General features: G+C 43.4%; 1 protein-coding gene across 1 annotated transcript; it reads right to left on the bottom strand.

The window, feature by feature from the left end:
• Positions 1-1,521: 1,521 nt before the first annotated feature.
• Positions 1,522-11,687, bottom strand: DDX51 (DEAD (Asp-Glu-Ala-Asp) box polypeptide 51; the record flags this gene model as incomplete). The annotated part of the gene is made up of 15 exons (XM_008936672.1): positions 1,522-1,548; positions 2,403-2,537; positions 2,752-2,815; positions 3,291-3,392; positions 4,285-4,401; positions 4,498-4,613; positions 5,241-5,439; positions 6,104-6,249; positions 6,637-6,745; positions 7,261-7,367; positions 7,555-7,626; positions 8,889-9,034; positions 10,565-10,715; positions 10,842-11,086; positions 11,462-11,687. Coding segments are annotated over 15 exons (1,962 nt in total), but the record flags the coding sequence as incomplete, so codon positions are not given.
• Positions 11,688-11,691: the final 4 nt, after the last annotated feature.

Below are 11,691 nucleotides of genomic sequence, written 5' to 3'. Positions count from 1 at the left end.
TAACCCAGCACTGCCAGGGCACCACTGTACCACGTCCCTCAGCATCACATCTACGCATCTTATAAACCCCTCCATGGATGAGGCCTCCACCACTGCCCTGGGCAACCTGTTTCAATCCTTTACAACCCTTTCCATGAAAAAAATTTCTTAACATCCACTCTAAACCCCCGCAGTGCAGCTTCAGGCCCTTTCCTCTTCTCCTATTGCTTGCTACTTGGGAGAAGAGATGGACACCCCCCCCTTTCTCCAACCTCCTTTCAGGGAGTTGTAAAGAGTGAGAAGGTCTCTCCTGAGCCTCCTATTCTCCAGGCTGAACAACTCGAGGTCTCTCACCAGAGCTGAGCTGATGGGATGTAGGCATACAAGCGGTAGATCCTTGTTTTGCTCATGGGAGCACACAGCTCTTGCTTAAGAGGACTTTCCACTTCTACTACTCTGACACCAGCCCAGACACCTGTACGATGCAAAAACTGCCTGAGAGTCACAGTAGAAAGACACAGAAAGACACACTGCTATAAAACAACCCTGCGTTGCTCCTGTCTTTAAAAGACGCCCCTCCCGACACCATCCCTCCAAAGTTCCCAGTCTTGCATTTTGCTCCAATAACATATTGCTAATCCTGGTGGTACAATGGTTTTACAAAATAAGACAGAACTGGGGTATTTTCTGCTGAAGGTCTTGGAGGGTAGCTGCAAACTGCAGCTATGTGGTAGTTCCAAGCCCTTTGCCAGGGGCAGCTAAAAATACCAGTGGCATGTGTCAAGTACAGATTTAGGGCTTGCAGTGATGCCAGCTGACTCCAGTATATTCATATTAGACATCATTTTAGCCTGCATTAACACCAACCTTAACAATACCTGTCTATTACCACTGGTACCAAATCGTGGAAGGAAACAAAGGAGGCAAGAAAATTACAAGAAAGGCACAAAACCATAGAAGTGAAAAATCCCTTCAACTCTCTCTCCTTCCCAGACCCAGAAATTTGTATTAGACACCGTTTTAAAAATATATATAGTATTTATTTAAAAGTTATAGTCTCTTCATCCTAGAACAGCTCTTCAAACACCCTTCTGCTATAGGCACTGTATAGATGTTTATGCATTTGCAGATAAAGCTGCTTGTGCAGTAAGACAGAACCAGCAGTTGTCCCAGGTCAGAGGCAAGAAGGGCACAGCCCTCACCCCTGCAGACCAGCAGTTCCATCAGGCCCACACTCAAGAGCTGTGTAATGTCTCTTTCTCTTCATTGGTGGTTGTTTTACATATGCCAGCAGGATATGATGCAAAGTCCTCTTCAAGGCAATGGTATCTCAAAATATTTTATTTTTTTTTTAAACCAGTAACTGAACTTTACAGTGAGGGAGAATGAGGGCTGTAACAGCTGACTTTGTATGCGATACGGTTGAGGAGCCAATCATTCAGGGACCACGTCTCATTGTCACCATGCTGGGTGTAGTCCATGACCTACCCAGCTCAGCAGCTTCGGTGCCACAACACACGGATCTCCTCGGCTGCCATTCGCTCAGGCTCGTTTCTGTGCTCGTTCGGTCTGTGCAAAATTAAAGTGGAGAAGGTGACTGAAGATACCCTGTCTCAGAGTCTTACAGAAGCTGATTTTGAGGAGCAATGGGACAGTTTAATAATCCTTTCTGTCCCAGCTGTCAGACATGCCTAGTGTACAACTCAGAAACATAATTTTTCAAGGGTGGATGTTTAACAGGAGTCCACAAATTAGAGCAGAAAACTTGCCCAAGTCATACAGCACAGGAAGCCTATTATGGATCCCTGGTCTACCCATCCAGCAAGTGAAATGCTACCCTGCTTTTGCCTGAAAGCTCTGAACCTTCCCATAGCTGTATAAAGGACAGCCTGCAGAAAATGCTTTCCTGGATTGGAATGCCCAACTTCTAGTCAGCATAGCTGCAAATTACAATCTTTAAACTCTGTAATGTCAAAACACTTAATCTCCGCATTTTGTTTGCCCTCCTGAGTTGTTGCCAAAATCCCAGCTCAAGAGGTAAAGAGAAAGGCAGAGTAGAAAAGGAAACACCCCAAATCATAGAATTGAATCATAGAATCATTTAGGTTGGACAAGACCCTTAAAAATCAAGATCAACTGTTAACCTAACACTGCCAAGTCCACCACTAAACCATGTCACTACATCTGTGTGCCTTTTAAAGGTAGTCGGCATCCCTGAAGGTATTAACAGAAAAAAAAATCTTTCTCCCCTCCCCACCCTTTCATAATGGTCCCCCCAAAAATGCTGCTTTCACACTGAAATGGAAATGTCTGAGTTACAGGAAAGTATCCTGGACACTAACACTTGTGCTAGTCACAACCTGCAATAAACTGTGCAAGCTTTAGTTTGGTTTGTTTTTAATTTTCTTCCCCATTTCCATTACCTTGACTGTCTTCTCAAGCTTACACAGAGCTTCTTCATACTGCTGCAGCAACGGCTTTAATGAGTTGCCCTTCACTGGCTGCTTCTTTATGTCTTGGATGCCGGCGTCCTTCAGCATCCGCAGAAACCTGCGCTCCTGGGTAACAGAGCAGACACAGGAGATGAGACACCCCACTGCCCAGCAGCTAGAGAACAAGCACACTTCAGAGCATGTTGCCTAGTCAGAAAATAGCTGAAGTTTCCAAGTGCAAAGCTCACCTGACTGGAAAAGTTGGCAAGTAGTACAAACCTTATTTTCCTTCTGCCTCTGCATGTACACTCACCAAATGAATCACACACCAATGACATACCTGAATTCTAAGGACCAAGCTGAAAGCGACGCCCACTTCTCCTGCACGAGCTGTTCTTCCAACTCTGAAAACAGGAAAAGTACCATCAAGTCAGTTGAGCCACACAGTCACTGCCATTATCAGTTCCAAAAGTCTGATTCTGAAATTCTTGATTTAAGAAATCTCATTCCAAGTTTTCTGAGGTTAGCACAGCAGCACTAGCCATATGTTAAAAGGGATGAGCATTTCCAGGGCTTGCTCACAGCTGCTGCAGTTTTCTGAACGTCTTGAAAGTCAATACTCAGAAATACTGTCCTGGACAGCACTAGCTCCTGTAAAATACATTTTTTACTATAACAAGGTGCCAGTTCTCCATTTCAATACCACACAACTCTGGTCATGCTACATGCTTCGTTTTGATTAGAAAGTTATTTGCCTACTAAAGTAAAAAAAAAAAATAAATTCAAAGCTAAAAACCCTTTTAAGTGCATATCACCTTTGCTAAATATTTCAAAGCAAGCCAAGCTCAGACATCTCCATTTTCTTCCTGGTTGCCTTACCGGTGAACGTAGGTCCTGATGAACTGCGGCGCGTCGTAGTTTACGACATAATTCACTCCCTTAACGTCGATCCCTCGTGAAGTGGCATCTGTGCTGATTAACCTGGTTTTAAATGCATCTATAGTCATGTTCAGGTAACATCTCTTGTGCTACACACACAAGCGAACACAGCACAACTCTTGCTATCTCTGTCCTCTGAGCAGGACTGCAGCACTGCAAGTCACTCCTTACTGTCACTGGCATCATTAGCTGCCCACAGACCTCCCAGCATCACTACAGACTTGTCACCTACTGCTGTGCACAAAGGGTTAACGGGTGCTTCCAGCTCCTCCAAGCACATGACACTAAGCCAGAGGGCTGCCACCACATTGGAGGTTAGAAACTGTAAGCTGCCTGAACGTTCCATAAAGGCACCGAACACAGACTGCAAGGTGCAAAATTCCAATAGTCAAGGAGGAAATTAAACACCAGGTTTAGATAAAAAGAAATCCAGGAAATAAACATTTACTTTCTTCCCAGAGACATTCCACAGATGCAATCTTATGCAGCCACCAAAATCACAAAGCAAATCAAACACACGGATAGAAGCAAACCTGTGTACCAGTCTGATCAGGGATTTCTTTGGTTGGAAGCACCAATACTATATATAGTTCTAGCACCAACATCCATTTTCTTCCAACAAGTGCTATATGCCATGCACACACATTAAACTTAAACTACATGTTTTGGACGACCCTGTGATCAAGCAGCTATATTTACTGCTTGTTATAACACAGAAATTCAGATTGCAGCTAGATTAGAGCAGGCCAAGTTACACACAGAGTAACCAATTCAAGTCACAAGTCCAAGTCTCACACTCATTCTGCAAGCTGATTCCAGCATGCTCTGCTTTACAGAGGACTCCATTTAACTGTGTTCTTAGTTCTACCTAGCTTTTCACACTGGAAATTGCCTGTGTTGGAAGACATGCAGGAAACTCATTTAAGATGCTCACAGTTGTATTTTCCCTTGTTCAAATTCCTTCATGGTTCTCTGTCTCTCATTTGGAGATAACCGAGAAGAAAATTCAGCCACAGTGATTCCACCAAAGGCTTGAACCAGCAGAAACAATCTGTAGGTAAATGGTACAGAAACAATCACTTAATTACCTCTACAACATTATTTGACAGATTCCTAATATAGTGGTTAATATCATGGACATAGTCACCTGTGAGAAGCTTCCCTGGAGTTGGTAAAGCACAACACACGGGTAAACTTCATTGTCAGCATGAAATGCAAGAGGAGTAAAGGCTTGGAGTTCAGGTCACAAGGCACATACCATTGCTGCAGTCAACAGGGAAGAAGTTCAGGGAGAAAAATTACTTCTTGCCAAGGCTGTCTTCTCCAAAACCCACTACCTCTCCATGGCCTACATAAGCTTGGATGTTTTACAACTAATAGCAGCAAAACCAAACCCCACAACACCACCCCCCCTTTACAGTAAGTCACAGTTACAGGCTGGGAATATACAACACAAGATTGATACAGGAGTTTCTGTGTTGTTTAGTGCTCTCCCTTCTCCACAGCAAGTAACAACATGTGTTGCTTTCTTGTCTACAGGGTGACCTGCATCTACACGCCTTGAAGCACGTACTATCAACTGCCCATATGTATACATAATTATTACTTCATATCTCCACTCTTCATTGCTGGTAAACTTAATTCTGCATGAAGAGAGTTTAATTATAAAAAAAAAAAATCCAGTCTTCACCAAGTAAACACTAAATGAGAAAATAAATGTGCAACGGTAGAGCTCTCTGGGTTGTAAATACAAAGCCACTTTTGCCCAGCACCTCTGTAATGCAGGGAAACACAGGGAAGACATTTGTTCATAGGATAAAAACCTAACTAGATACTCCAGGGTTAAATAAATCATCACACATAATTTATTCAAGAGAAGTAACGTCATACCGATAGCCCCTCAGGGAGTGTGTATTTCCTATTAATATCTTGGTCAGTCTCTGTTCCATCTCCAAATGTTTTCTTCTCAGAAAAGACAGATGTGAAGAGGCGAGGTTGAAATAAGTCCATCTGCTGCAGTTTCTCTGGGTCCTGAGTCAGCGTGGCTGAAAACAGCAGTTTCTGTAAGGGTATCTGAGGATTGCAAGAGCTGAAATATAGAACATGGAAGCCAAGCTTTGAGGATGGGGCAAAGGAGCTCCTCCACAAGTGCCTTCAGATGAAGGTAAGATGGAAGCAATTAACTCTTTTTGATGCTCTTTTCCTGTCCTGGGCCTTTCCTGTAGGTTCTCTTCCACTCTTGTTTTATGGTGGAGTTCACTGTCAGACCTGATCAGTGCTCTCACTCAACTGCACAGCCCACGTCCATTTCCCCTGCACACATTCTCACACCCCAGTTACCCGTGTCCTGATACTAGTTGTTTCCTTCCTTGGTCACTGACCTCAGTTTCTGACACATTTCTACCATGCTGCATGAAAACAGGAGCTGCAGCTAGATAATTCCAAGGATTTATCTTCAAATGCATTACTCAGTTTACCAGAGGGCATTCCTATAGTTACTGTGCAAATGAATCACAGACTTGCAATATTTGTGTGTTCTTTTGATGCTCCTTTAGCCTAGTTAAGGAAAGCCTGGAGAATGAAAAATTTAGGCTTCAGTCTAAAACATCCTCTAGTATCAGCCATTCACTGCCTTGCTTTGGCAGACATTCCTCAGAGTAAGCAAGCTTTAGGAGTGCCTGTGAAGCATGGCAGTGGCATCTAAGTGCTGGTGTCTGTGCTACCAGTTCAAAGAAATGCATTTGGCAACTTACCTGGCTGCTGTTACAGGCCCTGGTTTGGTCCTCTGAAAAAGCATGTTGGAGCCAGAGTCATGTTCTACTTGGAATGCAGCTTTAACTATTTGGTTCAGACAGTTCTGGTGCATGTCATCAATCATACGATCAGCTTCATCTATGATCTGAATTCAAAAGTTCCAAAAAAACCACCACTAGTTAAACACCATCTAGCATTAGGCATCCTTTATTTTTGTTTTATAATACTATTGTTATCAAATGAAGGCAGAAGACAAACCAAGATTTTCTTTTTATTTCAGTGACTCAGTAGCCAGCCTGACAATCTTACTACACACAAGTTCGCTTGCACATAAATCCAATCCATGCCTCCAAACAAGAGATAAAAGTCTCCATTATCCTAAATAAGATTGCAACCATGTCTCTGCACAGAATCCCACATGGTGGAAGCTACTACAGTCTATCTTTTCGCTCTGAGCTTGGGCTTGCAAGAGGCTAAAAAGGAAGGGGGAGTGGCTGGATGGCAAGGTGGGAGGCCTGTGGAGCTGACTCACCAGGAAGCGAAGCTGCGTCAGGCTGAACCCCGGGGTCTGGCTGATGTGGTCCGTGAGCCGCCCTGGTGTGGCCACAATGATATCAGCCAGGCTGCAGTAGCCTGTCACTCTGAAAGAACAAGCAGCCCATCAGCAAGTTCCTCCCTACACCATAACACATGTAACAGTCTTGGTCAGCAGGGTTTAAGATTTTATTACTATTCACTTAACTGAGAAATAGCAGAATTCAAATCCACACTTTATTTGGAAAGCATGCAGAGGCAGTGCCAGACACAACCCTAATTTTAAACTAAAAATATCATTCTACATTGCCATTAAAAAAAGCTTAGTTGTGGCAAAATCCTGTGACAATGATTTGTACCTGTGGGTAGAAGATAAACATTTGCATTCTACTCAGCTGGTGAAGAGCCCCCAGAATCTACTAAAACATGACAATCATAAAAAAGGGATAGTAGCAGGTACTTTGACAAAGACAGAACAACCAGAGTTGTAGCATATAAGCCCACTATCCAAAATCATTACTGTGTGATGGTGTGATGCAATAGCCTGTATTTTGACCTCTGCTTACTGAGATTAAATATTTTACAAATTCTATAAAACTTATCAAAAGACCTTTTGACCTACTTTTTCTGGACAAGCATCTCCTGCTCCTTTGCAAAAGATTTCTGGCCAGTAATGGAAACGACTTTCAGACCTGTCCCATCAGTGTAAATGTTGAACACTTTACTCACCTGCAAAGAGAGGGGCTTTGTTAGCCACAACACAATCAGTTAAAGCAATACTTTCCATTATGCTATCAACATCAAACCCATGGACAGGTCTTCAACCTGCTCCACAGAACAGCCAAGCTAACAGCCAAGTGCACCAGCCCTCCCCTCAGCCCAGTTCTGCTCAGCGAGAAGGTGAAGAGCCACGTACCTGTTGTGCCAGTTCTTTGGTGGGCAGAACAACCAGAGCTCGTACTTGGCAAACTACTCGATCTAGGAGAACCTGCCAAAACAAAGGTCAAATGAGTCCAGGAAAGCAGCAGAGTGGTGGTGCAGACCTCTTGGGCTGCACTGTGATGTCAGTCCCAGTCAACACTGTGTTTAATTAGAAGCACAGTGAGCTAGGACAACCTGGTACCTTCTGATCTGGCATACTGGAGTAGGGAGTTGAGATAATCTGATACCTTCTTGATCTAGGTACAAGTACAATGAGATTGGATGATCAGGCACTCCCTAACTACACCCGAAACTCCTGTTGCATGGGAAATGTAACCCAGACTCCTCCTGCCTGGATCGTAGCACTCTGAAGGGTGACAATATTGCATGACAATAATGCCTGCAATGGAAAAATACAGGCCAAGGTCAGCTGTGACCTTGTAAACACCGTAAACACCCTTCGAGCCTCACTGACTAGTAGTTAAGTGGTGTTAAAAATCATGCAATTTGATCCTGTGACTTACCATAACAATATTAACAAATCTTAAGTTACTGTTGTGTAGGATTCCCTCATTCCCCACATCCCTACCCTCAGACAAAAACTGTTGAAAGTCTGAGGCTAAGTCTGGATCCAGCCACACTTGGACTCCTCTCTGAGAAGGAGTTTAGAAGCAAAGAGATCCATTCTGAATCTCGTGACTCAGTGGGAAGGTCTCTTTTACCCTTTCCATACTACCCAGTCTCTCTGTAAGTCATCCTAAATTGGATGTATTTCAACTCTCCCTTGTATACTTCTTCCATACAGTAATTAATAAGGTGAACCTTGAAAAATCTCTGTCAAACTTTGTTAAGTTCAATCAAATTAATTCAATTCTACCTCACTAAAATATATTGCTGCTTTCCTATTCTGAGTGAGGTACCACTCATTCCACGATGAGCAGAATCCCAACTCACTCTTCTGTGATGAACTGGTGCAGTTGGCAGGATCCTAAATCAGGATTCTGCAACAAGTGATTTAAACCATTCCTCTGCAACAAGTGGGGAGAGAAGGGGGTTCCTGAGTCTGACCTCACGATAAAAGATCAGCTTGACACACCCTCAGGGAGTTTTACATTTCCATTTTGCTCCCCTCCACCCTCCCAACTTCTCATGCTGCTCCTGTTGTGAGAGGAGTGGGAAGCTGAGGTGAAGGGCGCTCACACAGCTGAGCTAAAAATCCGCTGCTTTGCGTCCACAAATTCCTTGTCTTTCTCACCCACTTTTCTTTGAACAAAAGCAACCCTGGCACTTTGGCACTTTCCCTAGCTGTTTCACTGTGGGTGAACTCACCTGTACTATGGGTATGACAAATGACAGAGTTTTCCCACTGCCAGTAGGGGCTGAGACACAGATGTCCTTGGGGCGGTATCCTCCCCGCCCCACCAGGTACCCGTCGGCTGCACTGTGCAGAAGGGCAGGAATCACTTCTGCCTGGACTGGACAAAAATGGAAACAAATATTAGCTACAGAGTTAATGGGACTAAAATCAGTGTATCCAGAAAAGCAGTTATATACAACAAAGCTGTTTCCACATCTGCACTGTTATTGCTATACAAGATGAGAACAAAGAATTAAAACCAGTTACAATAATAGAGATGCCACCTGGTTGTGTCTGCTTCTTCCTCACTCATGGGAGCTTAACACTGAACACAGAGATTTCCTTCTTCAAGGATTCAGATGTTTTTAGAGCTCAGCTAGACTGTTACTGTGTTAAATATCATTTTAAAATCATATCTGTCTTCTTATTCTCATGTTAGGATGGCACTGGGTAGATCTAAAACCTACAAAAATTGGTCCATAAGCACCTTTTCTTTGAAGCACAAACTACTCTTGTATGATATAAACACAGAATATGAAGCACAGCAACGCAGCCTTACCTGGCAAGGAGCAAAGCTCACAACTCCTGCAGGCTTTGGAGTCATTCCAATTCGCTGCATGAATGCACAAGGACTGGAGCAAACAGTCCTGTACAGGCAAGAGCTTTGCTTGTCATGCATGAACTGTCTCCTTTCCCTGCCCCACGATGAGCCCTGATACACAGGCCAACTTTGCTTTATCTAGGAAGTTTAGCAGCAGGGGGGGATCCAGCTCTGTGACAAGACCGTACTCAGTGCCACACATGATGTATGACCTCAGTGGACACCACCTCTACCAGACAGAACATGACACTACTTGATCCATCTACAACCAAGTGCCATAAGCTGGACTTGATTTATAAGGAAACACAAAAAGTTGCTCTCAGCAATCTGTTAAGATCTCCCAGGACAAAATAAGCAATAGTATTTGCGTTAAAGTTTTAAGTAGAGGCTGTTACATAACTAGAGAAGACATATGCTGGCTTTCCAATGTAACCTTGATAAGTCTCTGATACAGTCTAAGCCTCCAGGCTCTGCTGGACCAAAGAACTGACTGAAGGAAGAGTTCTCACCTTCTTCCTTCCTTTCTTGTTGCCTCCTCTCCTTATCCCTGCTCTCATCTGTGCTTTCTATTTATTTAGGAGCTGACACTTACTGTACTTATTAAAAAAATTGACAAAATAATAGAAAAAAACCCTGGTTTTTTTCTTGACTGTTTTTTTTTTTTGCAGCTTTAATGGGCTGAATGGGTTCCCAGAAAGGTGAAATTAGCAGCAGAGATGGTGGAAGGTAAGGAACTAAAGCACAAGCCTGGTACAGGGCAGGGAAATGGAAGGACACAAGTAAGGCTTCCCTCTTTGGGTAGCTGTGAGCTATTACTTCAAGTCATTCTATTCTGTAGAGCTACATTTATGACTGGACAACACATTTAAATTACTCAGCCTAGGTAAAGTTTTGAAAATTAAGGGTTAACATCGGTACAATTACTTCAATGCATTCAACTTGGTTTCAGTCTGTATTTTACTTCACTGACTACATAAAGTGTGCAGCATCAGACTGGAAGAACTGTGCAAGTCAGTGTGGAAAGAAAGCAAAGGACTGTGGAGGTACCTGGGAAAAAGGACTCTATTCCATTGATTTGCAGCTTTTTCAACAGCCGGGGATGAATTCCTGGGACATCTCCAATTGGAACTAGATTATCTTTGATACGTTTTTGCACTAGTTTGGGTTGAGCAAGCCACTGTGGTAAGAAGGGCTGAACCTGAGGTGAGGAAAAAGAGAAAAAGAAAGCATTTTTGCCATCAAACAGACAATATCACACATTAAGTAAGCTGGTACAATGCATATTCCAGGCTGACCATCATGAAAATTCAGTCAAGCTAGTCACCTTCTGCACTGGTTTTCTTTCGTAGTCTCCAAGAAGCATCAAACTGGAGGGTGGAGGATTTGCCTCTTCCTCTGAGGCTGCTAAGGACGACTCATTCATTGTGCTCTGATTTCCTTCAGTTCTTTCACTGATCTCTTTCTTCCTCGTTTCAGGTCCCTCTGCTTCTTCATTCTCTTTCTTCCTTTTAGAAGACTTATTTTTAAGGTTGCTTCTGTTTTCCTGTTGTTTAATGTCTTCTTCAGAATCTGGAATTTGTATAACAGGAATACAGAGCTACAGGTCAGAACACGCTACAGAAAAGGAATGTGAGCAACATTTTACAATGGTGGACTTAAACAACAACTTTCAAGCTCCTATTTCTTCCTAAATACAAGTGCAAAAGCACTTTGTTGGTATGGAGGCAATTACATACAAAGGTGAGATGTCTCCCTCCTTCCTTTACACTAAACTGCTGCTCCAAGTTTGCCACAGGGGGCTTTCTTCTAAAAAAGGAATTACTTTGGGAATGTATTAAGCAGGGGAAAAGATTTACCATCAGAGAAATCTGGCAAGTTACTCAACAGGCAACTTGTGTCTGCTTCTCTGAGAGCTGTCAACCAAAACAGCCCGTTTATTGTTACCTGCTTCAGCCCTCTCTTGGGGCACTTTCGATTTCCTTCTATTTTCCTTTTTCTTCTTCGATGGAGCACTGCCATCTGCTGCCTCCTCAGCATCCGCCCTTTCTTCAGAAGAACTGCGAGGCTGTTTTTTCTTCTTTAGCTTCTTCTGTCCTTGCACACAGGACTGCTCTTCGCTCTCCCCCTTCCTCTTCCCTTTTCCTTCCCCGGGGCTGAGCCCCGCGGCCCCTCCG

The sequence above is a fragment of the Merops nubicus genome, unplaced genomic scaffold (genome assembly GCF_000691845.1).
Source record: "Merops nubicus isolate BGI_N331 unplaced genomic scaffold, ASM69184v1 scaffold9360, whole genome shotgun sequence".
Taxonomy (NCBI): Eukaryota; Metazoa; Chordata; class Aves; order Coraciiformes; family Meropidae; genus Merops; species Merops nubicus.
This window is presented reverse-complemented; position numbering and strand designations above follow the sequence as displayed.